This window comes from Mixophyes fleayi, chromosome 6, assembly GCF_038048845.1.
Source record: "Mixophyes fleayi isolate aMixFle1 chromosome 6, aMixFle1.hap1, whole genome shotgun sequence".
Classification (NCBI taxonomy): domain Eukaryota; kingdom Metazoa; phylum Chordata; class Amphibia; order Anura; family Limnodynastidae; genus Mixophyes; species Mixophyes fleayi.
This window is the reverse complement of record NC_134407.1, coordinates 194315684-194334510: the sequence shown is the minus strand read 5'-3', so window position 1 is coordinate 194334510 and position 18827 is coordinate 194315684. Positions and strand designations below refer to the sequence as shown.

General features: G+C 41.5%; 1 protein-coding gene across 1 annotated transcript in view; it reads right to left on the bottom strand.

Annotated features, from left to right (window-relative positions):
• Positions 1 to 18501, bottom strand: part of UBE2O (ubiquitin conjugating enzyme E2 O) — a 36295-nt gene extending 17794 nt beyond the window's left edge. Inside the window, exons 1-12 of the mRNA XM_075177767.1 lie at positions 18062 to 18501; positions 13119 to 13178; positions 12926 to 13036; positions 12391 to 12488; positions 12162 to 12225; positions 11248 to 11391; positions 10934 to 11043; positions 9796 to 9946; positions 7307 to 7773; positions 1697 to 1851; positions 1449 to 1561; positions 1210 to 1338 (exon numbers count right to left, since the gene is read on the bottom strand). Of these exons, the coding sequence (XP_075033868.1) occupies positions 1210 to 1338; positions 1449 to 1561; positions 1697 to 1851; positions 7307 to 7773; positions 9796 to 9946; positions 10934 to 11043; positions 11248 to 11391; positions 12162 to 12225; positions 12391 to 12488; positions 12926 to 13036; positions 13119 to 13178; positions 18062 to 18442 (1983 nt within the window). The 5' untranslated portion in view covers positions 18443 to 18501. The remainder of the gene's footprint in view (positions 1 to 1209; positions 1339 to 1448; positions 1562 to 1696; positions 1852 to 7306; positions 7774 to 9795; positions 9947 to 10933; positions 11044 to 11247; positions 11392 to 12161; positions 12226 to 12390; positions 12489 to 12925; positions 13037 to 13118; positions 13179 to 18061) is intronic.
• Between the last annotated feature and the right edge of the window lie 326 nt (positions 18502 to 18827).

Below are 18827 nucleotides of genomic sequence, written 5' to 3'. Positions count from 1 at the left end.
CTAGAAAGTAACTTACACTCTCCAGCCAATGGATATAGAGGGTGAGGTGCCCAAGCTCCTGTATCCACCTCTATACCTCCCCATGGTTCCAGTGTTTTCCCAATGGATGTTAAGTTAGTGTAAACCAGGCCTGTCCAACCTGCAGCCCTCCAGGTGTTGTAGTTTCACAACACCTGAAGGGCCACAGGTTGGACAGGCCTGGTGTAAACAATCCCTTACTATGATCATCACAACGATCGTGTAAGCGTGAAACATTCCCGATCATTGGTCCATGCTCTGAGGCTGTCGGATACAGACAGCTGGTCACAGAGTCGGTCTTGCCACACTCATTTATAAGATCCTGGCTGCCACTTATATGGGGCAGCAGAGATTAAAGCCCAGTCTCCTCTGTCACATTTGTACAGGAGGTGGCGCAAAGGGGATCTATAACTATTCATACACATTCATAAATTTCATGTATATCCATTTATATTTTAGTGGCACGTAATTTTCATAACGCACAAGTTTCAATTTCTAGCAAAGCAAAGTTGCTTATATAAAGTTTCCCTAATCTCAAGTTCTGTTGCATATTTTGCAAGGTTAAATCTAGAGAAACTAATAAACATGTTTACAAATGACTATTTGTATCTGATCAGTACTTTTGCCGTTTTGGACCTTTTTAAATTTTTGGTACTCGGTGACATTCCAGCCAGTAGGGGGCAGCAGTGGGGCAGGTTTAGCTTTTTGTTCCAGGCCCCATCCATCAGACGGGCTCAGTGCCTCTCACATTGGACGGGGATCACAATGGTGATGACAGGAATAGAAGAGGAAGGTTTTCCTTCCCAGTACTTCTATTTCCACCCTCACCAGCTTCCTTATCATACACTAATACAAGAGAAGGCGAGTGATGACCCATATAGTCACTGTGTGCCTTCTACATCTCCGAGCTCGCCAGCTGTGACAGGTACCCGTGCCAGAACAGTGGTTGCAGGTCATGTTCCATGGCACAACTCAGCGATTATTTAAATATTTATATATTACTTGTGCCCATTTTTGGAAAGTTGGTTGGCGTTTCAGCAAAGGAGGGCTACACCTAAATAAAGGCCTTGTGGTGTTGCATGTATTTTTTAAAAAAATCCAATACATTTTATTTTATCCTAAGCACAATAAACTGTCACTATGGATATTGAACACTTTATAATTGGCAAATCATTTATAACAGGGTATTACCAGGTTGCCGTCAGGAACAACATCAGGGTCGGGGCTCCCAATACTTATTACAATGTCCGTGGCCCGAAAGCGGAAGTCTGGGTGGTCAACAATGTCATATACACTGACATCATCTTCTTCTCCAACCACCTGAAATATACGTTTGTATTATGTTATCGATGTGATCTGACCTATACATTACACAATCTTCTTGTATTTACTAGCAGTATGATCCTCTACTACCGGTTCCGCTCACTTACCTCAACATCACTGCCTTCAGGATTCAGCTTGATCCACTTTACCACACAAGTACGTCCTGTGTGATCTCCAGACTGCACCACACCATATAAGCTGGGATCCTGCCCTGCATGAGCTGTGGTGGGGGAGAATGGAGGAAGAACAGCATTTAGAAAACAGATTGATGGAGCACACTCCCCCCAGCCCCCCCCAATACATTAGATTTTACAGATAGACATCTTTCATTAGGAAACCCCTGAAGATCACTGACCTCTTTTGTCCACCACAAAATCTCCTGGACAGAACTCGTTAGTATCCAAATGCTGTATAGGGATCAGTTCATTGGACCGGATGTTGGTATCTACAGTGCCATCCTGCCAGATGACATCGGCGGTAGTCACAGTGGTTATAACTTCCACCGCCACTCTATAAAAGAACAAGAGGTATGAACCATTTATAAGTAAATCCACCATTTATACACAGTAATGTCTGTGTGTTATGGAGCTACATCATGTATCTGAAATAAAGCAAAGGTTTGTAAAATATGTTCACTAAACCACCTGTCCTATTACTTTGGAAAACACACTTAATGCTTTTCTTTAAAAGCAACAGCATGCGGAGGATTAACAAAGTCACCCGCAAAATTCTACATCAGCAACGCCAAGCTTCAAAGCTGAATAATTAGATATTTTGTATCTAGTGGTCTTAAGATTTCAGATAATGTATGTACTCTTGATGACATTAACCAACTGGCTACCTACTGGGCCACTTGCAAAAGGGGGGGGGGGGGGGGGGGGAGGGGGGAACAATTTATCCTAAAACACATCTCTACCTTTAAAACAATTTCAGGAGCGTGTAAAAATAAACATTTAAAACACAGACATTTGCAAACATAGATCACAGACAAGCAGTCTATTAAACATAAGCATTCTATAAAAAAAAATAAACAGGAAGGAGAGGGGGAATTAAAATGTGATGTTATATAATCCATTTCTGGGTTGATGTACGTATTCACTGTTCAACATTGTTTGGTTGGTGTAAATGATATGTCGTTTCCTTTCAGTGCTGGCCGAAATCTAATTTACATTCAATGATGTAACTACATCTGGGAAAAGAAGAAAATACCAAATGAGCAAAGATGACGTTGACTTTCCCTCTAACCTTCTGCTGTAAACTAGGTTTAATATTGTCGTACTATGGACAGTTTCTCAAGAAGCAGTTCAGTAAAAGGTATTTTGAATTGCATGTGGGAGCCACATCCCCTTCATTAGCGCAAAGGGATTGTATTGCTTGATAGTGAGTAAAATAAGGGATGTTCACTTACAGAATGTTGTCCTGTTGCAGGATTTTATTAATCTTAAATGAACGAAGTAACTGTTGTGCGCGAACAAACATGGGATTTCTGTACTTCCATTAAATGCTTTTCTCTGGGGACTACAGGAGACACTGGAACACTGGGATATAGACTGAGGTGACAGGAGCTTGGGCACAAATTTTTTTTACCAGCATAAAAACTCAAGCTCCTCCCACTCTATATCCCCACTGGCTGCCTAGGACTTCAGTATTTTTCTAACAAAGTCCCACAGGTCAGGACCAGAAGTACAGAACAAGAGGGAGAGGAGAGGACAGCATCCTCCGACCAGAACAAGAATCCTAACAAGGATAACAATGAAAAAACAAGAACCGGAACAAAGAACCAAGAGCATAAAAGGGAGGTTGTCCAGTGTTCCCCTTTGGATTTAGAGAAATGGATTTAACGCAAGTACAAAAACCCCATTTTTGTATTCACCCTAATGGGGGACACTGGAACACTTTAGCCGTCCCAAAGCTGTTCCCAAGGGATGGTATGCACAGAAGCAGTCGCTGTCCGCAGCACCTTACATCCAAGACTGGCATCTCTGGAAGCAAAAGTATTGAATTTATAGAACTTGATATAGGCTCTGAAGACAAACTGGCCACCAGGCACAGCTACTCAAAAGAGGCCCCAATTCCACGCCACTCAAAAGGCACCCACTGATGTAGTGGAATGTGCCCTCACATTTTCAGGGACAGACTGTCCTGCCTCAATAAATGTCTGCACAAACTCGTGGTCCTATGTACATAAGCTCTCAAAGTCCTAACCATGTCCAGAGTCTCCTCTTCTTCTGGAGACTTATCCCAGCGGTCGGAATGACAGGGGAAACTGGAGACTACCTGAAGACTAAACCTTCTTTTCAGCCTAAGCACAACCCATGTCTTTATGGAAGATGAGAAAAGGAGATTTACAAGACAGAGCCCTCAGTTACGAAACTCTTAGCAGCAGAGGAAGAACTTTAACTCCACCAAATGCATTGGTTTGAAAAAGAGAATGTTTGCAAGGCTGTCAAGCACCTGGTTAAGATCCCAAGGAGCTATTGGAAAGGGGAGGGGGGGGGGGGGGGGGTATGAAGACTGCACATGCACCACCCCCTACAAGAATGTCTGCATTTTAGGAAAAAGACAGTACACTAAAAAAAAAACAAAAAAACAAAAAAAAAAAAACAAACAAACAAGGGGGATGCAACCTGAACATACAAAGAGCCGAGTTTTAATCAACCTTCCAAACCGTTACAGCGGTAACCGGTCCAACCAGAAAGAGGTAGTGGGAAACTACTTCAATTCACACCAGGAGATGTAAATCTTCCAAACCTTATGGTAGTTCCTGGCTGAAACAGGCTTTGAAGCTTGAGTATGGTCTGGACCACACATTCAGGAGAACATTTAGCTGTAAGAATCACGGCTTCAAAAGCCAGACAAGGTAAACTGTCGCCTGGAAGCTGATGTTTCTTTGGTCTAGATGTGGTGGTGGTTGTAAGGATCCTCTTGAAGGAAGTAGATACCTGAACTAAGGCCCAGATCCCAAACTGGCTTGTCAGATGCTGTAAGGGTGGAAGCCAAAGAGCCCTGGGAGAGAGGTCCAGGAAAGGAAACTGCACTCTCTGAAACTGCTGTGGGAGGGGCAAAGGAGGGAACGTCCCTACTCTGCTCTCTAAGGTGTGTGGCAAGCTGCGTCAGCTCTGAACTAGCCTTGGCCGTCGTAAGTGCAGCCGCTGGGCCTCCAACTCACAAGCCACGCACATGGCATCCTCCCCATACTGGGTGCAAGGCAATTTTGAGCAAAAACAGAAGCAGGCAAAAAGTTTTGCCACTCTCCCACCTCCAGGATGGGCTCTGGACATACTCCTCTTCCGCATCCCCCCCCTTCCATGTCTGCGAAGGGAAGGAGCTGATGTTTCCAGGATGGCTGCGGTGTCCTTTCTGGTGGGTTTGCCTAACTGGGAAGCCACACCAGGGAGGACGTGCTGAACAGGCAGTCTAAAGGATGGCCCCCCTTAGCCACCCTGTGGCTAGTGAAGGTCTGCTCTAAAGGGCAGCCCCGACCTGAGCCCCCTTTTGGTTACCTGGAACAAAGTCAGTACCTTCCTTGCCAGCTCCGAAAAGTGGTTTTGGATCTAGCTCAATGTGGCCATAGCCTAGTGGGAGAGAGCAGGTCTGATGTCATTGAGGACATGACCATGTGCCTACTAACTAAAAAGTTAAAATATGTAAGATAGCAGGCAAAGTTGAGGCACATCTCCCAAAGTTTGGTCATAGCCTGCCCCTTTGAAGATCAAACCTTAATGTTTAATCTCATGGAAACCACTGCCATTAAGTCACCAGGGACTATTTCCAGAAGATCATGGTGGGAGGCATGGGATATTTGTCTAAAACCTGACCAATATTGGACTTCCTATAATAGTAATCTATTGTCTGCTAGCAATACAACACTATTAAAGTGCTCCCTCTTTACAGTGCCAGCTTAAAACACAGGCCAAGATGTATTGAATCAAATAGTTTAATAAAGGGAAAAAGAAGGTTCAACATAAGAGCTTCCACCGCCATACTCCTATGATTTTATCCAATAAGCATTGTGCATATAGCACTTAGAAAACATGAGGCATAAGAATGCATCCCTGCTATGCCATGTGTTTGCAGTTTTATAAATCAAAAGAACGAATTCTACAGGAAACCAAGAAAACCGTCAGTTTCCGGTTTGAAAATTCATACCTTCAAGTATTCCAAGATTTGGCTCCACTCACCCTGGGAAAGTGCCAGAAGCTAAGGGTTATGCCTTATATTCTAAGGAGTAACTCCATAAAATATATGTGGGTTTTTTCCATTAGTTCAGGCAAAGGAGCAAACAATGGTCAGCCAGATCTCACAAACAGTGTTCTTCGCAAAATAACTATTACCCAGGGCAGCCAGTGGCACAGTGGTTGGCATTGCTACCTGGCTGTGCTGAGGTCATTTGTTTGATTCCTACAATGGCTTTATCTGTGTGGAGTTTGTATGTTCTCCCCATGTTTGCATGGGTTTCCTCCGGGTACCTTCCACACAGTATAGCTATGCTGGATTAATCAGCATTATTAAACAGGGGAACAAGCTCACAAGATTTTGGCTAGGAACCTTAGGGGCCAAGATCTCACATTGTAATTCTTATCCAACAAAAAAAATTCTGGTGTGTTGACCTATGATCCCCAACAGATAAATCTGGAAATTTGAGAAATATTAATATAACTTATACAACTTAAAAACAAGCCTCAAATTCCCCGTAATTTCTGAGAGACACATCACACAATTCTCTGGTACAGCGCCTGCTATCCAATCATGTTCAGCGAACCGTAGGTAAGGCAGGAAAGTCCCCTGGCCTCAATGGCATATTAAAAGCCGCTTTCTGTTCTTTATCCCCCACCTTATTTAACAGCATCATAAATAGTAAGCAGCTTTCAAATCAAATGCGTCAGTTACTGTCCCATGTACATGCTGAATAACTATGTCAAACTTTATTGCTAAGGACTTAGCTGCATGACTGAACTACGCTCTACCCATACGGATTAATAAATGATCAAATGGGGTTTGTCCCAGGAGGCAAACAAGTCTCCTTTCCTCATTAGATACCGAAAAGGCTTTTTATCTCATTATTTGGACATCCATGTTTGATACGCTTTGTCAATTTAGTATAAATAGGGAGTTTTCAGTAGTTATCCAAGTTCTGAACTCTAACCAGACAGCTAGAACCTCAGTCAATGGTATCCTCTCAGCTACTCTTGGCATCAAATGGTGCATCTCAAGGATGTACCCTCTTGCCATGGTCATTGGGTATAAAAATAGACCATCTATAAACTGTCTCTCGTCACACACTTAATTCCAGGTATGGGTGAGATCGTTGTGCTTTTCTACTCTGCTCTTTACCAAAAATATAGGATTTCAAAGCTTTTTACAATGAAGACATTTCCTTTGTTCGCTACCTTGAAACTATCACTTCAGTCCTTCACACCATATACAAACCTATCCTGCAACACAGGACAGACATGAATATGAATGGGAAAGGGACTAGAGAGAGCTTACTGTCAGAGGAAATAGTAGCAAGAAGCTCTATATCAACTTTGAAAGAAAAAAAAAAAAAGTTGCTTATAACTGCAGATGGTGTCCAGTACAAACAAGAATTCAGAAAATATACAAGGCTATCTCTCATATGGTGAAGACAATGCGGACAATTAGGAACCTATATTCACATATGATGTACGTGCCTGAAAATAGTAATCTATAGGAACAAAATCAGATGACCAATTGATAAAGCTTGGCAGATATATCCACTAAATATGGAAGATTTTACCTGCCAGTTTCCCCATATAAAGGTCTATAATATAAAACAGATATGCAATCAAATATTACAGTAAATGAAATACTGCTGAACAAAAAAATAAAATAAGACTAAACAAACAATTCTGAATTGAGAAAAAGCAAAGGGGGATGGGGGCAGATTGGGGCAAGCCTTCATAGCTGAACAATTACAAGTTTTGGGGAGTCCCCACTTACAAACCTGTCCCCTGGTTTAAACTCTCTGTACACCTTGCTCTTTTTCTTCTTTTTGTGCTTCCTCTTTAGGTTTCGTATAGACAGAGGAATGCTCTTCTTCCGCCCAGTCCCACTGCCACTTTTTGAGGAAGTTGTAGAGCTGGCAGAAGAGGTCACAGAGCTGGTGTCATCGGTGTCCTCTGCCGCCTCGTCATCTGCATCCTGCTCGCTGGCCTGAAGTGGCAAATCCTGGAACATCTCCCGAACATTGCCAAGCAATTGGTCTTGCGCACAGCACTCTTCAGAGCTGGAAGCCTTCCTGAGCTCTTTGCCATGGTCACTGGTCGCGTCATCCCACTCTGCACCTTTCTCTGTCCCTTCAGATGCTGGTGCAGTGACAGAGTTTCTTTTTAGTAATTCTGCTGGATGGGAAGGCTCTTGAGTACACGAAATAATTTTCACAATTAGCTTTTCCTGTAACTTGTCCATTTGCTGAAATAAAAACAAAAACACAGGAGTGATTTTGAGTTGCATTTCAAATGCCATCTCAATTTAAAGGAGTTGATCTCATGCATCACTATAACTCATTTAAGAAAAAAATAAATAAAAAATAGACTTAAAAATAAAATAGGTTACTCATTTAAAAAGAATGCAAATTGCAAACTTATTAGTTTAAAAAAAATACATAAAAAAAAAGCAAATATTTTTTCCTGGAGCCATCTGCGAGATAAAGACAGTGTGTCCTCCAAACTCATTACAGGAAGGGAGGAATATTTAGGAAGAAAAATACTTGCAAAGCTTTTCTGCCTGGGTGTTGACTAAATCTGTGACATCTCGTATATACAATATTACAAGAGAAGTAATGATAGAACCAATTATATGGGCTCAACGTTAGAAAAATGAAGAATTGATAAAGAACAGATGAACGTGGGATTAGTCCTGAAGAAAAACTACCTTCTGAAGCCAGCTGATGGTCTTACAAAAGCAGAAACAAGCATCTTGCTTGATCTCAGAGCTCCTACACCATTCCATAACAAAAAGCAACTCAAAGTAAAAAACAGTCTGGAGGGCTTCTGTGCGCTCATCGCCACTCCACAAAGCAGCGAGATTACTACGCTGGACAAGGTTGCAATAGGTAGTTGAGCATAACCAGGTGGCTTCTATTGTGGCCTGACCGGAGCATTCATCTGGTGCTGCTTTCAATGCAGATAGCAAAGTCTCTAATCAAGAATGTTTCTGATGATACTCTGCCTTCATCTGGAAAGGCTGGATTAAGTCATTTCCACTTGCCGCTCAAAAACAACAATAGTTTTCCCTGAGAACCCTTCACTAAGGAGATCATATTGTCCATGAAAACATTTCTGAGTGCTACAGATGATAAAGAGATTTGTTGGACCCTCACAAGCTATAATAAAAGGTTAATGAGAACTGTACCGTCTTCATCTGAAGATAATGGACCTTCACGGGAAAAAGAGATGTCACAGTATGGTCCAAAAACTGACCATGGGGCAAAAATCAGTCTCCTGCATCACACTGAAAGGCCCCATATAAAAAGAAATAAAAGTGCTAAAAAGGTACTGCACATCTATATTCTTTATTATTAGGTGAAGTAAGAATTGTCATGGTTTCCTGTTGGCAAAGGGATTCTGTACATACACTTGGAAGAAATGGATTTATGGTATCAGGAGACACGTACAAGTCCCCACCACTAGGAGGCAGAGCACTAGAAAACTGAAGAACCTCCTCCTCTCTATAAACTCCCCCAGTTTACCACTAGGCAAGGCAGGAAACATGGGAGCCCATCAACAAAAAAGGGAATTCTTGGGAAAGCAGCTATAAGTGACGTACAAAATCATGTTTAAGTCTTCAGCATCAAACTGGGGGCAGATGGAGATGTCACAACAGTCAGAGCATTGGAGGGAGAAATGATAATTACTTAATACAGCATCTGCCGAGGTTAAGACCCTGAAGGAGAGAGTTGGAATGGAAAGAGGTTTTCAGACAGAGACAGATGGTATGGGAAGCAAGTTTATGGATTTGAAATTCACTTTCATATTCTCTTTTCCTCCTGGAAACCACCTGCTCAGGTATTCTGAACATTGGAGCATAGGTCCCAAGTCCGATTAACTGTGGCATGAAAATAACAGAGTGTAACTGATCGTAATTCTTCTGTCAGATCTGTAGAAAAAGCTTTACCTTCCAGTGGCATCATTAGTTCTATGCAATTCAAGACAGAAAAGTACCTCACAGGGAATCAAGGTACTTTAAAGGATGCTCAACCAGTGTTTACTCCACAAAGAGGTCATTTTTAAATGGGCTGTCACCTTTAGGACAACCACATCATTAAATCTGTGCCCCTCCTCACCCACATCTGCTTGTTTCCAGTATAAACCATTACATTACCGGGGCAAAGCTAACCCCTACTGTCTGTGTCACCAATAGTCAAGCTAATGGCTAACAAGGACCCTATAGATGCTAACAGAACACGAAAGGTTGGCTTAAGGTTCTCCATACCTTTTTGACGCCTGTCACTTCCCCGAGTAGACAGCTCTTCTCAAGGCTTTCACACAAGATTTTTGTAGGCTCCACCATGGTTGGAAAGATATAAAGACACCTCTCTCCCAGCTGCCTCTGTGTGTGATCAAATGAACCCAGTCTCTTTACCCTGAGACAAGACAAAGACAGGGACATAGAAATCATTCAACGTGACACACGTTATGAAACCAGGACACAATCTTAACACAAATATATGTATCTGTATTCTGCCATTCCACAAGACTGGGCTTTACATATCATGAGCCCACAAAGTCTAGATTTGGGAAGCATTAGATTCCAAGATTACAGCAGAGAAACAGCAATGTATGCCATCAATATGGAAACAAAACACTGTGTGCCTTATTAACAGGTTGGAAGGATCTGAGGCCTGATTCATTAAGGATCTTAAATCAAGAGGTATCTTATTTCAGTCTCCTGGACAAAACCATGTTACAATGCAAGGGGTGCAAACTAGTTTTCTGTTTTGCACATAAGTTAAATACTGACTGTTTTTTCATGTAGCACACAAATACTTGATAGCTTATTTGTACACTGAAATTTAAAGTTGATAGTTGTGTGCTACATGAAAAAACAGTCAGTATTTAACTTATGTGCAAAACAGAAAACTAGTTTGCACCTCTTGCATTGTAACATGGTTCTGTTTAAAGGAATGAGACACTAACGGATGAGAATAAGGTGGTTATCATTTAATGAGATAGATATGTGAATAGGTGTGCCATACAGCATATATCCAGGCTGTACAGTAAACAGCTTGGTAAAGCGGGTGATCAGTAGAATAGAAAGTAGAAAGCTACTTGAAGACACTGGTTGCCCACCTACAGTTCATCCTCTGACTCTTATCGAACTAGTATAAATGTTTAATTAAACAGGATTGTGCAGATGATAATTTGGGAGGGGGGGGGGGTGGGGTGTAGTCAGATTCAGAGCTACCGTAAATAAAAGATAAACATGCATTATGATGTATTAAAAGGCAACAGGTGAACACAGTTGTAAAGACTGGCTATGTTAAAGTGATTTTCATGAATTGAAACATAGGAGGGGGCAATAGAAGAGTTGGATGTTTCAGATGTGACACACACGCTAGTGGCTTACTCACTTGTGCAAAGTTTCTTGGGTTATAATAGAGGATGGAGGGTCCATTGAGTCTGTACCCCCAAGACAAAAGCTTTTTGTAATCCAGTTTACTCTCAGCTCTGTTACTTGTACCTGGATGGAGCACAACAGAAGGATATAGTGAGAAGATGAAAGTATGGAGGATGTGGTGGGTGGGGAGGTGTACATTAGTAGACAGTAAGAAAAGTGAAGGCACTACAGAGCTAGCAACACAAATCATTAGACATTTTAGAGATAACGGATTTGTGGGCTAAAATACAAACTGGCAAAGAAGATTATGTCCTACACAGCGCTCACCTCTTCTACACCCACGCGGAATTTGCTTTTGGCGCTCAGGACCGGTTTCACCCCAGACAGCCACTGTACATTTGAAAAGACTTTGGAGGGACCAATAAGCACTTGGCCAGGGTAGAACCCATAAGAGTCATCAAAAAACAGGCCCTTATAATAAAAAAAGAAAGTGATAAGCATGGCACCCTAGATGGCCATCATATAAGATAATCAACAATGCAAAAACACATTAAGCTTCTATCTTCATTATGGTCTTAGACTCACTGAGTGTTCAGGGTCACCGTCTCCCTACATGAATACCCGTGATAGCTCTTTTTCCAATGGGTTAAATAGCCTGGCTCAGGCTAGCTAGGCTATGAACACATGACAAAGCAGCTTACTGTTTTACAGTAGTGTGAAAAGTGACAGACTACTGAGCATAAGCAATCAAATTGTAGACTTTTTTTTTTAAAATGTGCTTATCACCAGATTATAGGAAAGGTGAAATCAAATGGAGACCTCCAAGTTTCTGTACCCTGCAGTCTCTTAAGGAATGGAGGTGCTAGGAATAATTCCAACTGATTACATTGATGTCCAATCAAGCATTGCCTTCTATCTTTTATACCATTTGAACCGTTCATACTGCCTCATATCCTGCAACGCTAAAATGCACAAGATGATGCAACGAATGGACCATAAGGTAAATGTCAGGGTCCCAGAGGTCACCTTGACACGGGTATGCTCACAAGTAGCACTTTCCTTTAACCACTCTACTAAAGATCAACATTTATTTATTGTCTATATTGCCACTTAAAAAGAAGGCTAGCCTTCACTCAGCACTTCTGTCAGTAAAGAACTGCCACCTGCAATGATAATGGAATGAAACTGTGCCTAAGTACAGTACAGGCTTTGTTGCTGGATTCTATTAATAAGATTATTACCGAATCACTGGCGTGGGGACAGACATCATATAATTTAGAAGCATCCTCTGTGCTCATGGAACACCTGCAACAGGAAGGAAGAAAATAATGTGAGTATTTAGCCAGATCATGAAAAGTAACAATTAGCAGTACTCTTCTAGCATGACAAACAAATAATGCAAATGAAGGTTGTTTTCTATCTCGCTGCAGGAATATAGCATTCTGTAAACACTGGATAGAATTTGTGTACCTGGCTCCGTTAGACAGCTTTAGGATAACCTGGTTCTTCAGGTCATAAACTTTACCCAGCCAGCAGTCATAAGCAATGTAATCTCCGTACATGATCGGCTGAAAAAGGCAAAACTAGAGATCAGACTCAGAGCAGCCAGTTTGGAGACCACAGTCAATATAAACGTCTTGTAATGGTGTCAAAAAGCGAAACATGGGATAAGGAAAATAATTAGAATTATCAGCATATTTTAGAAGTACATTTTATAAATGTTCAATGGGACAAAAGTACATCTTGTCTCATTGCCTATGGCATAACGTGAGCAATGTAATATTACTAGCAAGGGTAATGGGAAAGGTCAAATACATACAGCAGAGCCACTTAGTGGCCAGTCTATCATGTCATTGGGAAGACAAAAATAGTAGAAAGTGTAGATCATAATTCAGAATCGCGAACGTAGACAGAAAGCTCATGGTACCCTTTAAAAGGCGATTGTTGCTAGGCCTCTTGCAGATGAAGTAGTAACACAACACTGTATAAATTAATGACATCTCACCCATATGTGCTGCAGTTCCTTGCTGTTGACTGGATGAAGGAAGCAGTTGGTTCCCACCACCTTCACCATACAGTCTATGTTCACGTCTATGACTGTGCCACACTGACTGTCCTGTTAAAGATCAACAACAAATTGACATGATCAGAGATTCATCAAATGGAGCAGAAGAATTGTAATGACGCACGGTTCCCACCTTCGCACTCATGCGATGTACAACATCTCTGGGCACCAATGACCGGTCCTCCAGTTTTAGCTAAATACAAAAAAAATTAATTATTATTACAGCTGGTATATGAAAAGTCATTTTTCTTTTCTCTGTTTTAATAAAATATTTAGTGGATCCACGTTAATCCACGCAAATTATATATATATATATATATCTATCCTTCCCTCCTCCATTATTTTTCAATTGCCAAAACTTAATTAAAAGTTATTTAAATAACATTTACGTAAAAATGTATACAATAATATAACAGGAGGTTGTCATTAAAGATTGTGCTGCTCAGGTGCTAACATTCTCACATTCGGTAGACTGCGCGTTTCACCGAACAATCAATTTTAAGCAAAACATCTCTCACATATGAGCAGCCTTGTTCTTAGAGAGAACCCCTATATAAAATACAATTGTGAGAATTTTTAATATCAACAATTAAAATTCGCTTTCAATTATTTTGCAGTGAAAAAATATATTTCGGAAAACGTACCTACAAAATAGGGAAAGTGACCACAGTGAGACCATAGTATTAGAGCAGACGGTAACTGGAGAAGGGCCAATGAGTTGTACAGTACAGAGAATGCAGGACTGTCAGTACAAAACCATATTGGAGCATATTGTCCCTTAAGCTGGGTACACACTACACGGTTTTCATCCAATAATCGGCTCAATCAGCCGACATACGACCGCTCGTTCAAAAGTCAGGTCAGTGTGTGCAGTGACACGATGGTCGAAAGTCTGCCCAAATGGACGATTGTCGCCTCATTTGTAGAGATGAGCCCACCCGAACAGTGCGGATCCGAACGGGATCCGAGCACTGGTTGGATATTTGCGGCGGGCAAAAAAATGAAAACGAGGCTCTGTCGTCCAAGTCTCGCGGCGAATGTCGCGAGGAGTGGGAGGGAGGGCCCAGAACAATTCCATCTTGTACCTCTTTTTTTGGCATTATGTGCTCAAGCTACCTCGGTGCAACCTTTTGGCCTAAAATCAATATTGTGAGGTGTTCAGAATAGACTGGAAATTAGTGTAAATGACTGTTATTGAATGTTATTGAGGTTAATAATAGCGTAGGAGTAAAAGAAAAACAAAAAAACACAAAACTGGTTTTTAGCACTTTTTATGCTTTTTATTTAAAATAAATCCGAATCCAAAACCTTAAATCCGAACCAAAACCTTTTGTCAGGTGTTTTGCAAAACAAATCCGAACCCAAAACCTCAAGCAAATCCGAATCCAAAACACAAAACACGAGACACCAAAAGTGGCCGGTGCACATCCCTACTCATTTGGTTGGTCGTACCGTTTAATATTTTCGTTCCAATCTCGTTTCCGCTGTGTAGTGTGTATAAACTTTCGATCGATCCACAACAGTGAGTACGAAATTAGTCATTACTCACGACAACATGGCTGTAAAAAGTTGCTAAAGGGACGTCCGCTCTTCCCTTTATCATCCTAAACAAGGCTAGTGTGTATGCAGTCCATGGACCGAGCGATCGGAACATCGATCGCATGTAAAATCGCTCAGCATTAAAAGTTGGTGGAAAATTCTGTAGTGTGTACCCAGCTTTAGGAAGGGAATCCTAATGGGTACTTCACATACAGTTTCTATAGTAATCTATGGAGATCTCAAAGCCTGACTTTACAGTCATCTGCTAATGTGACCTGGGATACAGCACAGACAAAGGGCTGCTAAACAAAAAAAACAACAACTATTTGGGCATTTAACAAAAGGTGAGTTCTGTTGCATTCTCTGGCTGGTTCTCTCTGGAACTGCTGACAGCATTAGTAACAGATTCGATTCCTGTGGTGTGAAACATTAGTGCTGCTGTAGCTGAACTTATGGGCTGCCTGCCAGAATGCTCCTAGGACACAATGCAGACAAACTGCATCAGAGGAGGGTATACTCCCTGCACTCGTCTCTACAGATCCACGTAGATAACTCTACATAGAAATAGGACAAATACAACTAACCTTCCACGAGCCACAAACCAATTTCCTTTAGAATGTAAGCTCTTTTCAGTAGGTGTCCCGTTTATATTGCATCCCCATGTTGTGTAACTGTTCTAATTAAATGTAATTGATACTATACCCTTGCATGAGTGTACAGCAGTGCAGAAGATGATGGCGCTGTCTAATGCAAGCACATTTTTGCCTATTCATTCAATCGACTAGAATATATGACATAGTATTTAGCCCAGGGATCCCTCCTCCCACATACCATACCAAGCTTGGGAATCATGAAACTTCAAATGACAGCTCTTTAAAACACTATTAGAAGTGCAACCATTGTTGATATAAAAAAAATACAACAGCAACTTGTTAATTAAGAAATCCAGATTTAAAGGCAAGATCACCAACAACAAAGGTTTATAACAGTGGGTTATAGAACACTGCAGTCTAGTGATTTCCTGCCACTCCCCCTTGGTTAAACTTTGCTGCATTGTCTTTGACATAAAAGTCACAGTTCTCCTTAAATCAGCAAAAGAAAATAAACCAAGATGTTTGCATGGAAAACCTATTAAATAAAGTTAATTTTAAGAAATAGCAAAAATTGGCTATAAATACTTAACATGCCTTTGATATAAAAAGGATGACACTGCAAATTACTAAATTACTGTGTGGCAAGGGTTTCTGATTAACAAGAGATGGCCTAGTAAAACAAACTAGTACCAGCCAACTCTATATACACCTTTTTTTTTTATTATTATTGTTAACGGCCCCCTGAGATTTAGATATTGATGGGCCACCACTATCCGCCACTTGAAGGTGGGGGATGAATGCTTAGTCGTACTGTTCAAGACGAAAAGCTTTGAACAAAGGCATTTCAAGACAATCAAGATACAAATGCTTATAAGTGCCACAAAATTACCTTTATAGGCTAATTGAGATTTGTTAGTCTATTTATAGAAATGGTGCGCTTATTTTTGTATTTTATCATATGTACGCCGCCGAAACCCTTACCCTCGGAACATCAATGTAGATTTTACACTTTGTAGTAAATGGATCTAAAATGCATAATTTATCCATTATTAAATATAGCAACATGACGAATACTCTCTTCTGACCTCTTGATGACCTACGAGAAGAGATCAGGGATGAGGTCACTTAAAACCGAGCTTGGCTAAACTGACAGATGCAGGAGGGATGATGTGGGGCTATTGCTTTCATATTGATGTGTTGCTTTCTGCACACCCACGTGACTTGTGTACACTGCAATGTACGGTTATTCCCCACCCATTCTATTAACCAGTTCACTTCTGTAAGCCAGGGCACTCTATACAAATCCTAAGACTTTCCAGCAATTAAAGCAACATCCACCTAGAAGAAAATTATCTAAATCATAAATAAATGGTGATGATCTAAATAAAGGAGAGCATTTAGACCTACCAAATATGTAATAGTCAAGCTATAATTAAAACAAAACAGTGGCTGGGCCTTTAAAAGGTATTAGGGAGAACATATGACAATACATATTTTCATTACTAATCATGATTCTTTTCTTATTAATCTATACATATTACTGTGAATAAATCAATGTTGTCCTTACAACAATACAAACTGTACATTCAGCAGAAATATCTATTAGGGCCTTTTGCTGAAAAACATCCAAGGGCCTAAATTGGATTCTATTCCATCTGTCACTTTTCCATGAACAAATTTGTCAGCTACTTACACACCCTTACTTTAGGTCTGCTTTTTCTGTCATGTTTATCCTTTAAACCAAGTCTACTTTGGTGGAAAGGGTGTGTACCACATCAATTATATGTAAACTGCCCTACAATGCCATGCAAAACTAAATGGGTTTAATTCTTGAGCCAAATAAGCAGCACTGACCCCTGGGATTTTTTTTTTTCTCTGCTAATTGTATCTTAAAATCCCAGCAAATGTCATTTGCAGTAACTCGGCTGTATGAGTTTTATTGATTAAACCCCTTTTTCTGAAATGTGCAAGTGAAAGAAAGACAATGTAAAAATAGTGGAATTGTTCTAACATGCATCATACAAAATACGTTTATATTGCCTGAAATAAAACACCATGGTAAAACAGGACGACGAGAATGGGGTGGCCAAGGGAATAGGCTTTCTAGAGTTTCTGGCACTAATGGAAACAGATGACGTGATTATGTACTTATTAATGGAAATACCCTGAAAGCCCCAAGCTAAATGCAGATAAATGAAATGCTGGCAAAGAAGAGTCCCAATGCAGAAGAATTTTTAAACAGACCCAAGGCCAAGTGTCTCTACATAACTAAGCACTCCACGTTCCAATCTTTTGTAACATATAGTATGAAACAAATCATCTTCTCAAAAAACATACTAGTAGATTAATTGGCTGCTATCAAATTGACCCTAGTTTGTCTGTGTGTGTGTTAGGAAATTTAGACTGTAAGCTCCAATGGGGGCAGGGACTGATGTGAGTGAGTTCTTTGTACAGTGCTGCGGAATCAGTGGTGCTATATAAATAAATGGTGATGATGATGATCTTCTTACTATGACTTATCTGGCTTTAGCATCTAACCGTACTAGGCCTCCCAAAAAAAGGCAGCCCTCTTTATTTGCTTCAACCCTACGCTACTATGATTGAATTATTATTTATATTGCCCAATATTTGCCGAGAACCTCTTTAGCACAGGTTGCTCCAACCCTATTAATACATAGCCAAACCTTCAGCATAGCTGTCAATGTAATCTTTTTACAGCCCTTACACTCCTATGTCTCTCCAACCCACATTAATAAGAAGGACCTGCTACATGCCCAGGTTTTAGACTGTAAGCTCCAATGGGGCAGGTACTGATGTGAGTGAGTTCTCTGTACAGCGCTGCAGAATTAGTGGCGCTATATAAATAAATGGTGATGATGATGATGGTTTATTTATCCAGAATTAGGCACAGAGTAGTCACAGAACCCCCAGTGTGGCCCATTACCTTGGTCTCCTTGACATCCTGCCTGATCCCCTCCGGGTACCACTGCACCCGCACGTAGCCCCTCCTGAGTGGGCCGAATCTGCTGGCCTCCCCTGCGGTGTCCGATCCAGGGCTCCCTTGAACTGCCCCGCCCGCTCCTCCTCCTCCCTTCCTCCGGCCCCCACCGGCCTCCTCCGCTTCCACCTCCTCCTCCTCCTCGGTCTCCGAGTCCTCCCCGTGCATGAGCCTCACCAGGCCGAAACGGCTGTGACCTCGGTAGCTACCGAATACCAAGTCATGTGAGAAGAGGAGCCGCTGGGAGCCGTCGCTCCCCGGCGGGGGGTGAGGCCCTCCCGCGCCGGGAGAGGAGGGAGCTGCTGCCGTCTCCGTGGTATCCGCCATTATTGTTGTCCGGAAGAGAACAGAGAGGAGCTGCCGCCGGCCGGGGCGGTTACTAAGGAGAGAGCGGCGTAAGGGCGAGATGACGTCACCGCGCCGCACGTCGTTGTTAGGGGACAGGGATGCTGTTGCTAGGAAACCCTCAGACCTCTGTTACCAGGGAACCGAGCGCCGAGATTCACTGAGAGAGAGAGAGAGAGAGAGAGAACAAAAGACGTACGTACTGCGCATGCGCGTTTTTTTCTGCATGTGCTTTTGTGTATTAAGGTCTCCATGTTACTACAAAGGTCATTACATGTTCTCTATGCTTTAGCGAATTGCACATATCTTTAGATTTTATTATTACAATTGCACTTTACAATAACGGGTATTACAGATAGTGACAGAC